The following is a 20,225-nucleotide window of genomic DNA, read 5'->3' on the forward strand; positions in this document are numbered from 1 at the left end:
CACTAGAGAAATAACAGCAATACTATCATACAGTAGAATGTCATAAGTTAATAAACAGAAACAATTCAACTCAGACTTCACATCCGGAGAATCACACATTCAGAGGGTTTTCCCCTAATGTTGCGATTCCTCAACTTACTGGTTAATTTAACTCATATTGTATGTTGTTGAGTTTATGGTCACCAGTAGACTAGTATGTTCCAGTTTGTTTGTTTTTGACACTGAATTACAGATAAAGGGAAATGTCACACAAACACTAATTTGCAGAATTACATTTGCACATTAACTTAACTGAGCAGGTATCTCATTGTACGTCACTGTATCTCTGTCAAATCCTGGTCCAGCTGTGGCCGGTTAGAGAGCGGCAGCACCCTCTGTTGGTTCATCTGATACCTGAATAAAACAGAGATAGACGGCTAATTCACTGCATATAGTCATCTGTTAAAGCATCCCAATCTCTTTGATGTTAAGATGTTGAAAGACATTTTTGTCAGTTTTTACGGCTTTTTGAGTCCACACACTCATTTATTCTAAGCTTGCATTTGCAGGTGGCTGTGAAAGGAGGGGAAACAATAAATGTATTTATATTGCACATCTAAACATTTAACCTCTGGACAGTTACAGGAGTTATATTTTCCTTCCCATATAGTTGCAGCAGAAAAACACTTGATACAGCTCTCAGGACTGGATTAACCCATTAGTAGCCCCCAGAGCCTTGAAAAAAAGATAATTACTTTGTGGTAATTTGATGAGTCACACATTCAGTAGAATACTTGTGAGCACAATTTTACCTTAAATAATAAAGACATTAAAACTAGATTTTAGACTTGCCTTGTTGGTCACAGTCACGGGAACAATCCCCCTCTGCCTCTCCCCTTTAAAATATGTGAGAGATATTGTGTAACATATTGTGTAACTTGAGACCATCTTTCGACACTATCCCACTACCCGCTTTACCCATCCTTGACATGACATTATAAGTCTAAATGCTATGTGAATTTACACATTAAGATCACAATTGTCTGTTAGGAACAAGGAATATTAGGTCACAAAACACCCTTTTTACTCATATAATATATACTACAACTGCACAATTACTAACTCCAGGTTTATTGGGTGTACACATACATTCGCTGGTCAAATCAGAGGCGTGGCGAATGTCTTATGTCTCTTATTCTATTAATATGTGCAGAGGTCAAAAATGTGGAAATAAAAGGCCTCCAAGACCTTAAAAATATGCTTTAACTTCAAGGTAAATTATTAACTTCTCTGGCAGGACTAATTAAGCTTCCAGCTACAATGAACCACCATGACTGAATAGATTAGCAGAGAAATACAGTAAAAGGTTTATCTTTTTTGATAATAAGCAGCTGTTTAATAATCTTGATGATGTCATAGTGATGTCATCAGGGTATTATTAACTTGGGTTTGGAGATTACTGTATACTGCAATTTTTCTGTCTGTGTTACTGCTTCTGTGTGGGAGAATTAAGTACGTTTTGGAAGATGTGGAAATTTATCAGGCAGGACGAGTTTAACAAAGTACACTATCAGGCTGCATTATGGAAAGTGTAGGATTTAGTGATGTTGATGTTTGAGAACCGGTTGTTACATCTCTGTGTGTTTTATGTGCGTTTGTGTGTATGTGTTTCCCTCTGTCCATCTCTCTGCTGCATGGTGCTATATCGGTGTCACCGAGCTGAGACACAGACAGACACAGAGCAGTTGTTTCCAACCAATTATTTTTACATTTTTAAGTTAAATGCATCACTTTGAAAGCAATATTAAGAGGCTAGATCTTGTGAACAATTTGTGCTCTTCTTTCAGCAATGGTGGAATGGACAATTAGGCTACTCATGTAATGTACTTAAGTACAATTTTTAAGTACTTCTATTGTACTTGCATATTTCCATTTTTTTCCCTCATATTTCCAACTTCATACTTCTAGTCTATTACATCTCAGAGTGAAATATTGTACTTTTAACTTCACTCAATTTTTTGACAATATTAGTTAGTTAGGCTACTTTGCAGATTCAGATTGTTAGTACAAAATATACATCAACTAATAAACCAGAACTTATTATGAGGTAGTAGCTTAATTATTAAATATATCAAGTAGTAAAAATTAGCTCTACCTTTACCAGCTACAACATTAAAGTGGTGAACATATTAATGCATCAATAATTATAATCCAATGATATATGTCTATACCATAAATATATTGTATGAAATGGGCCATTAAGTATATTTTCATGCTAATGCATTTGTACTACAGGAATACTTTTTACAGAGTATTCTCTCTCTATATTTTCTTTATCGTGAGCAGCCTTTAGCAGTTCATTTTCTTATTTTTCTTGTATCATCCAAACTTGCATTTAACTGTAATTTGATGTTTTATTTAACTTAACATATTCTTATTGTGAAATAGCCTGCAAACAGAAAAGCATGATCATCCACAAGTATTTCAGTACTCAAACACTAGGTAACACAGACGTAAAGGCCTGAAAACTACATAAAAGTAGCCTACAGTTGCAACACTGTGAGCAGTTGAGTTGGCTATTTCTGCAACAGTTTTGGGACAGAAAAGGATCTTGCATCTTTGAATGGCAATTTAAAATAAATAAAACAGTTCCTTTAGTTCAGTCTGCAGGGAGTTTGAAAGTTTTAGGTGCACTGTGGTGCTCCAGGGCTCGGCCTATTTGTTGTCTGCCAAGCTCCCAGTCTCTGACAGCAGCACCACACAGGGATGGGTGGAGTAGTGTGGGAGGAGTACGTAAACAAAGTTTTCACTTCCTCTAATATATATTTAACATAGTCTATGAAGGGAATCCTGTTCAGTCGAGAGCTCTGCTGCAAAAATGTCATTTATTGACGTGCTGGCCATCATTGGGGGATTTACTGTTGTTTTCCACCTGCTGAGACTGGCCTGGAGATGTTGGTGTGGATTCAGACAGTTTGTTTTGTCGGAGCTTTGGCATGTGGATTTAAAGACATATGGGCAATGGGCAGGTAACGTCAAAGAAAATCTACAATGTGATCTCTTACAAGTTGCTTTTGTGGTTGAACAAAAGCTTGAGTTGTTACAGTCAGATAGCTGAGAGAGGACTACTCTACATGTTTTAATTGTCTTTCATGCTTTTAGGTTGCAGAAAGACTTCTTTACAAATAGATGTTATTTTTCTATGAAGGAAAGAACAAAATGCTGTACAATGGTTCAACCAGACTGACAATCGAAAGAGCAGAAACAGACAAAGATCCCACCAACAGTTATATAAGAATAGAAGAAGGCAGTCATTGGTAAAAGAAACAGGAAGATATTTACAACCCAAATGCTCTAATGTGGTTCAATGATGATCTACAGTCCCTGCTTGTCTGGTCTGGGGGGAAAAAATCAAAATCAAAGGTTATTTTGGGGGAAAATGGTTACAATAATATTCTCACGTTGCATTCAACATTGCTGAGTCGTTGATTAAACTTAACCTTTAATCATTAAATTTGTCTTCTTTAGGGGAAAAAAATATTTCAAATAATAAGCAAATGGGCAAAGGTTTTAATAAATCTAAAATGAGTGTAAAATGTATTCCTCTAACATGTGTGTGCTTTGTCATTTGTGCAGTTGTCACTGGTGCCACATCTGGCATTGGCAAAGCGTATGCCCATGAGGTGAGTCTCCAACTTCCTACTAGGGCTGCAACTAACGATTATTTTAATAATCGATTAATCTGTCGATTCTTTTTTCGATTAATCGATGAATCGGCGGGGAAAAGGCGAGTGAATAAAAACGTGTCTTTAGTCTTGCAAACTATACCACCCCTGCTTTACTACTGTTATTAACGAGCTAACGCTAACTTGTCATGCTTGTCAAGCTGGATAACGAGTAAACAGCAGCACCAGGAGAGCTACTGGAGGGACGTTACGTTCCTCACTTCAAAACGGAACAACAGTAGGATTCCGTAGCGACTTATCCTGCTGTTGAACTCCCTTCCTCCTCATCAAGGACTCCAACATGTTTACGTTTTAGGTGCTGAATCATCACCGTGGTGCTCCCGTGCCGTGTCGCTTTTGCATATCTTGCAATTAACACACTTTTTCGATTTATTTAGTGTGAAATTTTCCCACACCTTGGATGACTTAGGTCGTACTGATTTCTCTGCCTCCGCTGTGTGTTTCAGAACAACGTTACGGGTCTCTCCGATGGTCTTTTCTCTACCTCCGCTCTGCTCTGTGCTCAACTCAACTTTTTTTTTTTAATACTCAAACATCTCCGCGACTTATTGAGTGGCGTAATAATCGCGCGACACAACGAATCGATAATGAAATTTGTTGCCAACGCTTTTAATAATCTATTTTAATCTATTTTATTGATTCGTTGTTGCAGCCCTACTTCCTACTACAACAATTTCTCTCCATATTGGGATTCAAATTTCTACGTAGGAGCCAGACAGTTGGTTGGTATTTGTTAAATTGTTTTGGATTGAGGGTTTGAGGCGTCACCAATGCAGAGTGTTGTTGTTGGTTAAAACTTGTCTGTCCTGTATGTCTCCTCCTAGCTGGCACAAAGAGGCCTGGATGTTGTTTTGGTAAGCAGATCTGATGATAAGCTTCAAGTGATTGCCAAAGAAATAGGTGAGTGAAGAGAAAATTAAACTGCTGTTCTACTGCTGTTTTCCACAGGCGGCAACCTCCGGTTGTGAAAAGTGAAGCCAATGACGTGCCTTAAACTTGCCTTCTTTCTAATGGTCATCAGGGAGCAATTCTTCTGGTTGCAAAAATAAGTCAGATTGTATAGAGGTCTATGAAAATGATCTTACTTCTCACTGATTAACTCAGTAAACATGGTAAACATGAGGTTATGGTCTCAATCGCTAGTTTCAAGTCTTTGTCAATACAGCATGATGTTCATTTAGTAAAGTATGGTCCCATTAAGTGAAATAGACCATAAACAGGGCAGGCTTTACGGCGTGGCTACCTTGTGATTGACAGGTTGTTAACGATGCGTTGTCCGGTCCGGAAGTTATCCGTGGTTTTGTCTTACAACTTTATCTACTTAAAGTTAATTGTAACATTTTTGGTTGCCTAAAATGTATTATTCAAGTGACTCTCTAGTGTTACTTCTGGTTGCAAAAAACAAGATAGTGACTGCCAAAAATAAAGGCTTAAAAACTGAAGAAAGTTGTCCACAAACCAATGGGCGACGTCTCAGTGTCAATGTCCGCTTCTATATACAGTTCATAATGGTTTTTCCATTACAGTAAACACATTTGTCTTTCCATGTGCAACAGAGGATCAGTACAGACGAAAGACCCGCACCATCCAAGTGGACTTCACAGACAGCCAAAGTATCTACCCTGCTATAGCTGAACAACTACAGGGACTGGAGATTGGGATTCTGGGTAATAGGACAACCAATTACAGAGCACAAGTAAAGTACTAGGAAGTCATTCAGATGCTTTAGAAACTGAGAAATATTGCAAGCAATTTACTCTAGAAAAGTTGACATTGAAAAAGCTGGTGTTTACTGGAGCAATAAGTCATATTGGTCCGGGGAAGCCCCGTCTCCTAATCCAAGGAATTCAAGGAAAACTACTGTCCTAATACATGCATATCCAGGGAGGCAGGAAGTCTATTCACTATTAAAATACTCATAACTTGCTGAATTTTTTTAGTTTGGTTTGCTACAAAAGCCGGACATGAATGAATGATACAGGTAGCTTGGCTACATTTTTTATACCAAAATGCTTTTACCTCGTGTAAATAGTAACAGTAATAGTTATATATTATATCTAAAATGAAATAGTATGTATTACTGCATGTAAATTAGCTTGTGATTTTGTTTACAAATTTGGAAATTGTTTGGTTGAAGAGCTGAAGTTGGACGGCACCCGGTTCAAGGAGTAGGCTACTTTTGTGGTATTTGTCCCGCCCCTCCTACACTGTGATTGTGACAGTGACCCCCAAAAGATGAACATTTTTCAACTCCCGGCAGCCAGAAAAAACATCAAACGTGCTCAGTTTAATCAGTTGACATAAGACAACATTAACAAAGGTTGTTTGTGTCTTTGCAACCCTCACAGTGAACAATGTAGGAATGACCTACTCTGATCATTTTGCCTATTTCTTGGAAATACCAGATGCTGAACAGGTAACATTTGTCTGAATCTGAATTTGCACCCTAAATATAATTTTCTGAAGGCAATACAACAGATGATTTATTTTTTCTGACTCTGGGTCATGTTTGTCTCTAATATTTCTAACTCATAGTTTCTCTTGTGTGTTTATTCTGACCAGAAAATCACTCAGATTATCAACTGCAACATGCTTTCAGTCCCTCAGGTAAGATATCTATGTGAGTATTTACTGTATGGCTGTGTGTTTAGGAAGTCACCTTTTCTACTATATCTGAACTAAGTTTTATTTTTTTTTGTAAATAGCTACTGCTGCATACAAAAAATATGGTGATGATTTATATTGTCTTCACTCAGATGACCAGACTGGTTCTTCCAGGCATGGTTGAAAGGTAATGTCACAAACGTCCAGAAGTTACCGGTTGATCTGAAGTAAAGAGAATATTATGAATTTATGGACGTTTGTCTTTGCTCTCCTTCCCAGAGGGACAGGGCTGATTATCAATATCTCCTCTGAAGTGGGCGTCCGTCCACAGCCTTTGTTGTCCCTTTATTGTGCCACTAAGGTACTTTCTCATCCAGACATTATGTTATTTACATGTACACATTGATCCAAACACACAAACTCACTTACATATTCGCTGATAATGCACAACTTCATGACACCCCCTCTTCTGCTTGTTTTGTGACTTTCTTCTTTATTTCAGATTTTTGTCACATATTTCTCTCAGTGTCTGCATGCAGAGTACAAGTCAAAGGGAATTATTGTTCAGGTAAAGTATGGAGTACTAAGGTCATTCAAATGTACTAAAGCTGGAGGAAATGTATACGAAAATTATCATTTAGCCCTTAAAGTTTTATTTACTTTAAACAAGATATTATTTCAACATGTTACAAAAACAAAGAATTAAGCAAGAGCAATGCAGACGAAACACTCAACTAGAATTGAGAGGAGTTTACACTTGAAAATAATTGGAAATAATTATATCATTACACTGGCTTGTTTCTGTGTTGCTGCTTTTAAGGATATTTTACAGTAAGAGACTCAGTAAAAGTGGCCTACTTTTTGCCCGGTCAGTGGTATTATTAGGTGGGAAATAAATGGTGGGAAACCAAACAATTGGCTACACAATTTGACATAAAGCGCTATATGACATTTCCCATACACTTTAACACAGGTGATAGTCCCACTGGGCACTTACCTGTTCTCATTAGTTTGCTGTTGTGCTGCTCAATTCCCCTGCTCTGCCGAGGAAGCCCAATTTTACTGCGTTGTCCTGCTGCTTCCATGTTTGGTAATCCTCTCAGGAAGATGCTTGAGATACTGAAAGCCTGTTCTTGACCAGGTAACGACACTCTCTCCGAATAACATACACAGTCATTTCTGACAGTTAGCCAACTTTTTCCCTAGTGAACCACTGCACGTGAAATCTGGTTAATTACTTTTTTTTAACCAGATGTTTGGTTAATAACAATATCCCGCAGCTGGTGGGCACCGAAGAATTCCATTTCAAACCCTGAACCCTTAGGGACTTACTGAAGTCACCTGGTGGATGGTTGAGTGTGAGAGACTGTAAGGGCTTTAAATGGTGTGAATAAGAATGGGACAGTACTTTACTGCAGCATATACCGTTACCGTAAAAAACATTATTTACAATTATTTGATTTTTTTACTCCCTGATTTGAACGTCTTCAACGTTTTTTCCTCACAAAATGAGAGGTAATTTCAAATAATCTATTTACAGCTTCATTGACAAAATTAAAAGGTTTGATGAATAAATCTAAATCTATAAATATAATCAATATAATCTCTGCTTCCATTCCTTCGATTTCATGTGTTTTTATGTTTCTGAGTAAATGTAATTTGCCAGGCTGAACACCCAAGTGTCGTCCTCTTTGTTTACCTTTATTTACGTCTTCATGCTTCGGCTGGTAACCCCGTGTTTAACGTCACATTGCTATGAATTGTGGGTAATTCCATTGGGCAAAGTCTTCAGAAATGCAGACTTACGGTAGGTGTCAATAAAGGGCCCAAAATGTCTGCAAGAGAGCCCTCAAACACTCGATGGTTTGACATAGGAACAGCCCTTGGGACATTGGAGTTAGGTCCTTGACAATGCGAGCTGTAGCTACTTCCATGACAAGCACAACTAAAACACCATTTTAAAACCATTATCCACTGACGTTTCATTTTATAATGATGAGAAATAACAGCTGCAACTGAGGATTTTTTATGGCATGCATTCAACCTGAAGTGTATTAATTTCTAATTCCACTAAAACTAAACTTTTTCTCCTGATGCAGGTGGCTTTGAATTGTCTGTCAGAGTGTTTTATTCGGTTGAACAAACATTCAGCTCATAAAATCAACCGTTGCCTCCTAATGCTCTCACCTAGTCTATGGTTCTCACTGACACAGGTTATCTTCCTCTTTTTTATTTTTTATTTACTGCATAGGAAGTTGCATCCAACACACCGTGCTTTGGAGACTTCAGCACTGGACTCATTGTTTTTCAGTCTCAGTGCTCAAACGGAAAATTGCCTTTAAAAGTCATTAATGTGTATGAATGTAAAGGGAAGTTCAACCTGTCCAACCACAGTACATTTGTCCCTAGTGCGTGGCCCCCTTCATGGTGTCCACCAACATGACGAAACAAATGGCGGTCAACTTCTTTGTGAGGAGCGCTTCCGGGTTCGCCCGCGAGGCCTTGAACACTGTGGGTCACTCCAGCTACACTAGCGGCTGTCTGTCCCACGCGCTCCAGGTCAGAAGGACGAGAGACCGAATCACTCACGAACCGTCAGCTGTAGCGATATCTTAACCCCTCTCCTTCTCTTTCCCATCATCCTGCAGAACACGGCTCTCACAATACTCCTGCCGGACTGGTTACGCATGTCACCGTTCCTCGTGAGAAAGCTGCGAAACGTCGCAACAGCCAGCCAACAGGATGCAAACGTGTGCAAGCTGAAGGAGAGGCTTGGTCAAAAGGAGGAGTAGTCATGTGCCTGCGTCTGCACAGAAGTTCTTGCTGACATAAATGTTAACTCTTACAGATGGAAATAGGCTTCACCAAAGGTCCACTGCACAGATTTCTCAAAATGTGTGTCGTATCATAGCATGGCTATACTATAGTAAATAAACTACACTAAAAATGTAAATTGTTATATTTTGCCCATTTATTTATTCTCAGTTGCATGAAGTTTTGATTTATCTATGGAGCTAATCTGCAGAGTAATTATTTATATTAATATATATATATATACTATTACACAGAAATACACACACACACACACACACACACACACACACACACACACACACACACACACACACACACACACACACACACACACACACACACACACACACACACACACACACACACACAATCTGTTTGTATTGCATTTAAGCAATGTTTTAAATACATATTTTCTGTGATGATTTTACAATATTACAGTTGATACTAATACACATCACATTTGGCATATACTTACACCTAAGACAAACAGCAGTTTAATATGTACATCTACAGTAATGACATTTAGTATACAAGAGTCAGATCTTACAGCTTTTTCATTGACTGTTAAGCACAACTAAAGATGAAGCACACCAAAAGGTCATGCAAAATGGTCTTTTGAGCAACTTCCTAATTGTTAAATGGACCTTTCATGGATGTTAAAAGGTCCACGTGAGTGCTGCATCACTATAATAGCAGATGTGACAAGAAACGGTAAAATGTATTCTGTATTTTGTATTGTAAATAGCTTAAATTAATTGTGTAAAATTGTGACTACTTGCTCTGGTTTCAGCCTCGATCTGATCATCGGTCTGATTTGTCATTGGTCGTAGTTCTAACTGAGACTGGATTAGAATGGCTCTGAAGAGTAACTATCAATGTAACCATTTCTGATGTACTTTGACAGACTGCATCATGAAGCACAAAATCCAAGTGTAGTTTTCAAGTGAACATATACAACAGCAACAAATGCTGTTCATCATTCTGAGGTCACATGTATAAAACGGTTCCCTTTGGGAAGACTAGAGATGCACAGTTAAATAGCGAAAGAAGACACGTTTGCAGAACTACATGTGAAACAAAAATCAGACCTCAATTCAGCTCAGACAAACAAAAAAAGTCTTTGGATGACTTGGTCCAGCAGAAATCTGAGAATGTAGGTTATGCATTAACACAATACCATTTAGAAACGTTTACCTTGGTCAATTGCTATCACAAATTCATAATTTCATCCCTGAAATTATGTATATAAATTTCTATATTAAATGTCGTAGACAACCCGTATTGCTCCAAACAAATTGTGTTGTTGTTTTCTGAGTCTTTGACAGATTTCTTATTTCCGCCTCATGTGAAAAGACAGATTTAAAGCTGATCCAAACAAGAGGAAGTATCAACATAAACCACACCCACAAAAGTTAGTATTCCCACATTTATTGGCTCAATCTCCAAGCCCATTCAAGTATATGTAAATAGGAAAATAACCTATTTAAAAACCTCAAGTGGCTTATTCTAAAAATGCACTGTGTGATCAGGGGCTGTGGTCCTTTTGTAAGCTTGAGTAAAACAACAAAAAAGCTTCACTAGTTGAACATATTGTAACTGGTGCTACATAGTATGACTTATGTGTTAAATATACTTGTAACCACAGTTTAAACTCACGCAGATAAGACTTTGCTGCATCTACAATACTAGTGAACGAAACGGGCGCGCATGCTCACAGATCAGTGTATGTGACTGGGGTGACCCCGTGAATCAGGAGCGTTGGCCCCAAACTATTGGTCACTGCTTCCACCTGAGCCAAGTACTGCTGTGACTGGCTGCGCTGAGTGGTGGGTCGAGGTAAATACAGGAAGCGAACAGCGGCTTGAGAGCTGTGCTCCATCAACATGCAGTTTACTGCGGACAGGAACTCCTCGGACAGAGCTCGCGTGGGCTCTGCAGGGGGCTCCCCGTTTGGCTGAACATGGTGCTGCACCACAGAGTCCCAGGGCACGATCTTTATCGACGCCCTGATCCTCAGCTTCCTCAGCAGCTCTCGGAACGTCTCCTCGTTCACCACCCAGCCCTGGTCGCTGGACTCCGTCTCCACGTTCAGGAAGATTCTCATTCTTGCATGGCGCCACTTGTTGGACATGTTGAGCACGCAGGCCATCTGCAGCAGGAACAGGCTGCACACGTCCTCGTAATCCCGGCTGTCCGGCTGGAGCAGGTTGAGGGGCCACACATCTATTGTCCGCTCCGACCCGTCCACCTTGCTGTCTTTACCCTCTCCCTCCAACTGGAAGAAATAGCGGGCGAGGCACACGTTCTTGTTCATTTTAATGGCGTCGGAAATGATGCCCACGTACTCCTCTGGCGACAGCCAGCGTGGGCTCTCAACATGTCGGACCGGTGGGAAATGGGCCTGCAATGAAGGCAAGTCGACCCCAAAATTATATTCGCCCTCACTCCCTTGCCCTATCGAAGAGTCACAGAACGCGGAATCTTGTAGGAAGAAGTCCTCGGGAGTGCAGCTGTCGTAGAAACCAAGAATCAGTGTGTTGGGCTTCATGCCACCTTGTAGAGAGAAACAGAAGTACGGATAAAGAAACATCATAATCTGTGCTGAATGCGGGCATGGCAGGGATGAGAGAGCTTACCGAGGCCTGTGATGCGCAGCAGATGCTGCGTTCCCTGTCTGACGGAGGGGGACAGCGTCAGGTCTACAAAGGCCTTCACATCGAGTTTATCAACTAAGCTCAGCCAGAAGTTGTACTGCTGCTGAACCGGGTCTGATGGCAGAGAGTCTAGAACACAGGAGTAGTAGGAAATGTATTTCATACATAGATTTGAAGAGTACAAACAGTAATACAACACAGGGCTTCGATTTATAGATACATTAGTGGATGAAGTTCTCAGGTCCTTTACTTAAGTAAAAAGGTAAAAGTATCACAATGTAAAAATACTCCAAAACAAATACAAGTCCTGCATTTAAAACCAAAAAGTACAAGTACATAAGTTAAGTTTATCAGCTTTAGTGCAGCTAAATGTACTTGAGCTGCAGTAAAATGTCTCCTGGACCTGATATATTATTATTATCACATTATTATACTGTCAATAGTGGTAAATCAGTAGCTGGTTGAGATGGATTTTATATACAAACTAATACAAATCTGGTCCAGTGGTTCCAACGGTTGACTATTCTTAACTGAAGTTTCAACAAATTATTGGTCAATTTGACTTCTTTGTAAACGATCCAACACTAAAAAGATACAATTTAATATTTTTAGCATTGGATCACTACTAAGTACATAAAACATATAATACTTTCCACTAAAAAAAGGAAAATACTCAAGTAAAGTACAAGTACCTCAAATTTAAACTACAGTGCTTGCGTTAATAGACTTAGTTACTTTCCAACACTGGCGTTAACTTATCTGATTGCAACTGTGCGTCAGTGAATGAATGAAAGAACCTGTCAGCGCCTTGTTTTCTGAATCCTTGGGTTGCATCACATAATAGAATTTCTTACAATTTGAAAAGGATATTTACCTATATAGCAAAACAAACAAGGAGCTATACATTTGGCTGAATTAAAGGATGTCTGGTGTAAACTCTCAGGTCTGATGCAACAATGAAACAGAGGAAACTTATTATCTTATTAATAATGCAAGAGAAGCAGCAGATGGAAAGTGAAAGCCCACGAGGTAGTCTTCCATGATGGTGCCTGTGACTTCAGGGAAGTCAATCAGATCTGATACACAACCTCAGTAATATGCGACCTACTCTAACATTTCCTGCTTGTTCATGTGCTCGCAGATAGAATGATAAGACTAATCACATGATGCCATGTTGATTGAATATATCAGTGAAAGGCTTCCAGACACATGAAAAGGCCAAAAGGTGAGTTTCATTTGGCTTCTAAAATGACACACAGATAAGATTAATTTAATACTGTTGTGGATGGCCAATCACAGACCATCCACAGAGAATTACCCAGATCTCCCAGCTGCACGTGGCCCAAAACATAGAGGCCTCCCTTCTTCAGCTGGTTGACAAACAGGATGAGCTGACAGGACGAGCGAGGGTTGGCCACCATTAACAACATCTGCGGCCTCCAGAACTTCACGTGGTCCTTCCTCACATCCAGCATCAACAGGTACTTACGGACCTAAAACAAAAAGAAGACGGCATTGTTGACACGCTGTGGCGCTGTCTGTTCATGTGTGTGTGTGTGTTTGTCTCTGCATGAGTCCAGATACCTGATGGAAAATGAGAGCCTGGCTGATGTAGCCCCAGCTGCTGGTGGGCGATCTGTAGTGGAGGAAAAGCAGCAGCAGTAACAGGAGGACGATACTGCCTGAGGAGTACACGGGGTTAATGACGAACATCATCACTAAACAGCTCAGGATGCCCAGCAGGCAGGTGTGCCAGGAGAAGAGCTGGAAGGTCGGCCTGTTAAACACACAGAGACAAAAAATAGAGGCCGCCGGTCACATTAAAAACAGAAGACAATAAATATGGCTTTATTGTACCGTATATTATATGATAGTAATAAATCCAAGTGAGGCTGATTGGGTTTTAAATATATATATATTGTTGTTTTATGTTTGAGCCTGTACTCTCTAAAAGAAGACACCTTTAAGCTAGCTCACAGTTTCAGCTTTTCTTGTGTCACTGAGCAATTTTAGATTTATGTTCTTACTTTATTTTCCAGAATTCATGGCCACACTCAATGATGGTACTATGAATAAGTAACAGCTGTTTCAGAACTGAAAGCCTAAAACTTTTCCTTCTCGGGCAGTATTTAATATTTTACCTCAACCGCAGGTGTTTTTGTTTGTAATTTTATTCTGAAAATAACAATTACAGGCTGATGAAAAACATGATAACAATGCCGACTGATTGCTTATGTTTCTTTTAACAGCGATTTGATCTTTTATTACCTGAAATTTGGTGCCGACGCCCACTCAAGAGCCAGACAGGCCAGGTCAACTGCAGCGTAGGCAAGCAAGTAGAAAACAGTCACTAAACCTGCCACGGCGTTGAGCTGGCCTGCAAACACTACGCACTGAAACACAGACGCACAGCAGCTTAGGACACCAGTCGTTATTCTGGAAATATGGGACTGCATGCCGCAGAAGCTCCACTCACCTGTGCCAAACCCCAGGTGTACAGCACCGCCACCCACGGATTGCCGGAGCTTGTTGTGATTGTAGCCGGGGCTAATGGCAAACCTGTGAGGGAAAAACAACAGTCTGTTAGAAAATGAGTGAAGTGGGCACTGATATGATGAGCCAAAAACCTCAAGCCGTACCAAAGAGGTGATCCAGAGCGAGAGCGTGGAGGATACGGGACGCTCCGATCATAGCGCACATTGCAGCTGAAAGGGCAGCGCAGAATATCCCGACGGTGACAAACGGTGGCCAGATGTTTATCCTCTGGAGGAAGCCATAATCCTGAATCAACAGGGTCCTGAAGAAAAAGAAAGCAATTACTTTATATTATTGATCTCTCTTTAAGTATTCATATCAGACAACACCACTATGAACCCTTTCAGACCTGTCACATGTGGCGCTGACCAGGATGAAGAGGAGGATGTAGGCCGTGAAAGTGTAAAAGACAGCCACGATGGTGCCTTTAGGGATGGAAACACTCGGAGTCTTCAGCTCCCCTTCAGAGACATGCGGAGCGAGAGCAAACGTCAGGGTGTGCATGTTTGTGTGCACAACGCATATTTACTGAATTGCTACGTGTGTTTAGACAAATCTCTCGTTTGACAATGTTCTACATAACGACATGCACATAAATCAAAAAGTAAAAGTGGCAATGGCATCCTGGCAAAAAATACTCCAGTTACCTTCCACCAATGTGATTATACATGTGAGACAACAAGCTTTAACCTGACATGTTGGCTCCAGCCATAATCCCGGTGCAACTGGTGAACATGACCGCAAACACAGTGGCAAAAGACATGACAGAGTTGGTGCTGTAGTCCAAAGAGTAACCAGCTGCAATGACAAAAATGAGGAACAATAGCGAGACCTTGAATAGATGCCCCCAAAAATATACAAGAGTCAATGTACTTTCATATCCTCTCTCTAACAACAACATCAAGCCCCAAACACTCACAGCCCAGGTTGTTCCTCAGAGTGGTGGCGTTGAAGCCCGTGTAGCTAGCGTTGTAGCGGAGGGTCTGGTTGCCGGCCCCCTTGTGGGCGATGACAAAATCCCGAGGTTTGACCGCCACAGAGCTGATGAAGATGGAGAGCAAGGATACAGTGACCACCAGCAGGATGACAAAGGCGGTGCGGGAGTAGATGTGGGCGCCCACCAGACACACAAGCAGACACAGCAGGAGGACCGCTGAGGAGTACAGCACCGTGTACCAGTAACCCTGAGGAAGCACGCGCACGCCCTCGGACACAGACGACTCTACAGCAGAGCAAGAACAAAACTGAGAATCCTCAAGAAAAATAAGGGGTGTGTAGCAGTAGGTGGAGGTAGTTTAGTTCACAAAAAAACAGAACATGAACCAAAAACTTACCAGGATCTGAACCGAATACATCGAGGATCGCCTCCACAAGACCCAGAACGTACTCTCCACATGCAAACACTTTGGCCAGGAAGAACATCAAACCAATGCTTCCTCCAAACTCTGGGCCCAGAGACCGGCTTATCATGTCTAAGCACATTTTGTTAAGGCTGGTGTTTCAACTGAAATGGCAAGATCAAGCAACACTCGGTGGACAAAAGTTTAGTCTCTAAGGATACAGTAGGCTCCCCCACCTTGTATAGCACCGTTGGTGGAAATGGCACAGATGGACAGTATTGTGAGCGATATAATGGTGTAGGCCACAATCACCATCAGAAGACCCTGTAACAGCCCCGCGTGACCGACCACAAACCCTGCAAGAGAGAGATCACGTCAGTGTTAGTCACTACTGTACAGTACAATGACTCAGTTGTGTTGTATGGGATTCATGCTAACTCCCACTGTATACAACCCAAAACTGCCTTCTAGTCTCTTCACACGCTCACCAGTTCTCAGGAACAGCACAATGCTGAACATGGAGAGGATGGTCGGCACCATCACCCCGAAAAAAGTGTTCAGTTGTCGAGGGTCTTTGCTCGGTGTCCCGGGACCAGATTCAGTGGCGGTGTCCAACTCCACGCCGCATGCCGCCGCGGTCACAGCCAGGCCGCACACCCCTGAGGTGATCAGAGGGGTGCGCTCGTTCGACATGGTTGGTGCGAGGAGCCTGGGATCAGTCTGTCAAAGACAGAATGAATGAGGATGGGTGTCAAAACAGAAAAAGAATATATACATACAGTATTGAATCAACTGCTGGAAGGCAATAATTCTGACATGCTTGTTGTTCACTACTCTTGAGAAAAACTGTCTGCCTGGCTGTATAGCACTCCGCATGCTTAGAAAGGAAATGGGTTGAAGTTGGAAATCATGGTCTCTTTAGTCACTTTGGTTTATTCTGTCAGCTTTGCCATCATTCAGCTCCACAGACAGATGTATCCCATGAGCAGATGCCCCCCACAGACATGTTGTGAGAAGGCCTGCAGGGTAAAGGATGCTGCATGCCCCAGATGCACACGGTCCACTTTTAAGGCACTTTTATGTGTCCTTGTTGAACAAGTTCCCATCTTTTACGGACAAAGTGTGACCATTTAACAGTCACGCAGCATATCATATCAGCGTTACTTATATATGTAACTTATATGTGTATACAGCCTTTGTTTACTTGATGTATTGTTCTCTGCAGCAACAAGCTGCAAACACACAAGCATTTTTGTCACACCCATAAACACACAGTGATGTTTGTAACCTTGCCAGCACTGGCTAGAAATGAAGATCATCATGTGATCTTTTTGAGCAGCTGACAATAAAGTGGGAGTTTGACAAACCTTCAGATTTAGCAGCTTAACACAAGCATGCTAATTTAAATCAAGCAATTGTTCGCCAGCACTCAGGTGCCACACCTGGCTGATACTACATATGTTAGTACCTGTTCTGTTACTTTTTTTCCACAGGCAGTCACTTCCCTTCTTTACGTCCCTTTACTACAAAACATTACAAATACTCTGCGAGTGGCTGTGGCTCACACTGCAGGTTGGTATTTGCAGTCACCTGATTCACAGCTGCTTGTCTGTTTTTACATGCAGCTCAAAAGCGAAGAGCAGACATCTCATCTGAGCAGCCTGAGCATGCCCCTCTGTGTTCAGGTGACCGTGGTTGTTTTCTTTCTCTCTGATCCCAGCATCGCTCAACTTTTCCCATGTTTTTTTCCTCAAAGAGGTAGTTTTCATCACTGAAGCTGTGGACAGAGTCGCCTCAACAACACTGCTCTCTGTGAGCTATGACGTCATACAGGAATCACATGACCACAACACGATGGGACATGATCTCCTAATTATTATAGGGATCACACCCAGTTACTGATTCTTTTTTAACTAAGATGTTCACAGTATTTTACCTTTAGCCCTGAAACAATTAGTCCATTAAATCGGTTAGTCATTTAATCATACAATCATAATTTTTAAAGCAAAAATTCCCAAAAAAAACCTCTCTGGTTCCAGCTGCTCCGATTTGACAATGTTCTGCTTTTATTTGTCCCCCAATGTGTTTTAGACTGTTGGTCGGATGAGCAATTTGAAGCTCAATGACTTATCGATGACTAATCAAGAGAATGGACAGATCATTCGATCCTGTAAATAAAGGTGCAGCTCAATTTAACAAATGCATGCATGTTTCCAGTGAGCTACTCTATAGGCATCTCTAGTCCTTGCTGATTAAAAGTAATTTGGCTGTTTGTATTACAGTTGCACAACATTCACAAATATAGTAAAATACATCTCATGAAACATTCTCTCAACCCCATGATGGGGAGATGAGTTGTGAGCGGTTTAAACAGGGAAGTAGTTTACAATAAGAACTGTTTACTGTCATGTACTGATCCATATCAACTGCTCTGCTAGTTCCCTTATACTCCTTGATGGTGGAAGTGGCTTAGCCTCCCCGGCCATACTCTGCAGGATGCTGTCAGTGGCGCACTGAGCTAATATCTCTCACGGCCCATGCAGACCGCCTAAACCCACCCAAAGAGGCCCTCTCGGGGTCCACGGACCCGACTTCAGAAACAAGTCGGTCACCAAAATAAATCCCCGTTTCCGTCACATACACATACGTGAGTGTGGAGCAACTGCAACATTAAAACTTTACGTCTTTTGTGAAAACATTGGCTGAATAATACGTCATTTAGCAGCTTACTGATGGGTAAATGTTGTTTACGTTTTGAGGCTCTCTGCCAGGAAGTGGCCGCGCCGGGGCGGTCATAAAGCAACGCACCCGGTGAATGACACACGCACACACTGCGCGAGCGCTTCAGCTCGCGCAGTGTGTGCGTGTGTCATTCAAACGGCAACATCCAGGATGTGTTCGGTCAGACGCACCCTTTGATGTCCAGTATCCCCAAAACACCGAGGATAGCCTAACTTACCTCGATGAACCTCCACGGGACAGTTTCACCCACTTCCTACTTGTTTCCGTGGCCCACTGAGTGAGGTCTGCCTCTCTGCTGGTCTCAGCTTTTAGTAGAAGATAGCTCGGGTCAGATGCGCAGTGGACGGTCAAAATATAACCGCAGCAGGACGGTGGACATGACAGGACATGAGCTGTCCCGAGAGTTGGATGCTGTGAAAGATGTGCCGCCCAATAACAACACAGCAGCCATGGCACGCCTCGTTCCCCTATTATTTGTTCAAAAGTGTCACGGGAAGAGCAGAATCCGACCATGTGACTGCCAAAAGGGGAGGGCAAAAAAGAAAATACCACAAACTGTATGAGCAAAGGTACTGCTGCTTGCCTAAAAGTCACCACGCCCCTTACTTGCAGTCAAACGTGACATCACCAATAACGTATTAATAACTTCCAATACATGGAGCCTACATGAGGTGGTGAGTGGTCAGTTGTTAATCTGCTGTGTCCACCAAGATTATAAAAAACTTGAATGCATACACACACATATATGACCATGGTAGTGTAAAGTTGTTCTGTCGGCTGGACTGTAATGTCTCTTCTACAAACCAGGGGTCACTGTTGGGACAGAGATGGCGTCCATAAATAGAAAGGGAGGGAGGCGGGTCATTGTGTAGCAGGGCTGACCTGTGATGTCAAGTGAGGTTATCGTTAAAATATTTGGATTTTTTTTTTTTTTTATCATAGCAAAAAAAATTGAAATAGTCTATATAAGCCTTTGTATCCACTCTGCTCCAGAAAAAAACAGACAAGCACTGACAAAGAACAAGGGAATTGATATGGGGATTGTGATGTTATAGACATGCAGCATCTCCTTCATCTTATTTCACAAGCTTCTCAATAAATGGTTTCCAGTACTTTGCCCATGTCTTATAACACAAAGCAAATGCCAAAATGTTACGTTCACAAACAGTTGCTTATTTAGAAATACAGAGAATAATACGCCTTTATTCAATCAGCTTCAGATAGACGTATAGATAGACAGACAATCAGACAGGTAGGTAGATAGATAGGTAGATAGACAGATAGATAGGTATAGATATATAGACAGACAGACAGAGAGAGAGAGACAGACACACAGAGAGAGAGAGAGAGAGAGAGAGAGAGAGAGAGAGAGAGAGAGAAAGATATATATATATATATATATATATATATATATTATGTATATATATATATATATATGTATATATATATACATATATATATGTATGTATAGATAGATAGATAGATAGATAGATAGATAGATAGATAGATAGATAGATAGATGCATTGAATGAGTAGTGATGCTAGAACGTTGGGGGGATTTTTGAATCACATCCACATTTATCCACATCCAATTTATGTGATGTACATTGTGTAACATCAGAGTGGAGAGGATGGGCATGTATGTTCACAACGAGCCCATGCTTTCACATATTTTACTCATTGTGCTGCATCCTGAAAAAACATGAAATGAGCATTAGTAAAAAAACAACAACATTGCATTTGTAACATGAGCAACGTAAAGGATCAACTCATAGTTTCTCCCTCTGAACACCTCCAACTGAGGAGTCCAG

The 20,225-nt window shown here is 41.1% G+C and overlaps 2 protein-coding genes across 3 annotated transcripts; one reads left to right on the top strand and one right to left on the bottom strand.

Annotated features, from left to right (window-relative positions):
- The first annotated feature begins 2,829 nt into the window (after positions 1–2,829).
- Positions 2,830–9,282, top strand: hsd20b2 (hydroxysteroid (20-beta) dehydrogenase 2). 2 transcript variants are annotated; one of them, XM_068716260.1, is made up of 12 exons: positions 2,894–3,008; positions 3,616–3,662; positions 4,378–4,447; positions 4,550–4,625; positions 5,282–5,392; positions 6,074–6,141; positions 6,288–6,332; positions 6,482–6,516; positions 6,609–6,690; positions 6,832–6,897; positions 8,739–8,888; positions 8,978–9,282. In XM_068716260.1, the coding sequence occupies exons 1-12, from the start codon at positions 2,994–2,996 to the stop codon at positions 9,119–9,121; spliced, it is 909 nt and encodes a 302-aa protein (XP_068572361.1). In that variant the 5' UTR covers positions 2,894–2,993; the 3' UTR covers positions 9,122–9,282. The 2 variants fall into 2 exon arrangements, with proteins under 2 accessions (XP_068572360.1, XP_068572361.1); XM_068716259.1 differs by lacking the exon at positions 4,378–4,447 and having other exon boundaries at positions 2,830–3,008.
- Positions 9,279–18,917, bottom strand: slc12a9 (solute carrier family 12 member 9). The gene is made up of 14 exons (XM_068716258.1): positions 18,632–18,917; positions 16,161–16,392; positions 15,894–16,028; positions 15,667–15,804; positions 15,252–15,554; positions 15,023–15,130; positions 14,682–14,793; positions 14,437–14,594; positions 14,274–14,356; positions 14,066–14,190; positions 13,382–13,574; positions 13,116–13,290; positions 11,780–11,926; positions 9,279–11,696 (listed from the first exon to the last, which is right to left on the bottom strand). Exons 2-14 carry the CDS (start codon positions 16,363–16,365, stop codon positions 10,855–10,857), a joined length of 2,724 nt encoding a protein of 907 aa, XP_068572359.1. The 5' UTR covers positions 16,366–16,392; positions 18,632–18,917; the 3' UTR covers positions 9,279–10,854.
- Positions 18,918–20,225: the final 1,308 nt, after the last annotated feature.

The sequence above is a fragment of the Cebidichthys violaceus genome, unplaced genomic scaffold (genome assembly GCF_023349555.1).
Source record: "Cebidichthys violaceus isolate CVI_PGR_0920_01 unplaced genomic scaffold, fCebVio1.0.p SCAF_20, whole genome shotgun sequence".
NCBI lineage: Eukaryota > Metazoa > Chordata > Actinopteri > Perciformes > Stichaeidae > Cebidichthys > Cebidichthys violaceus.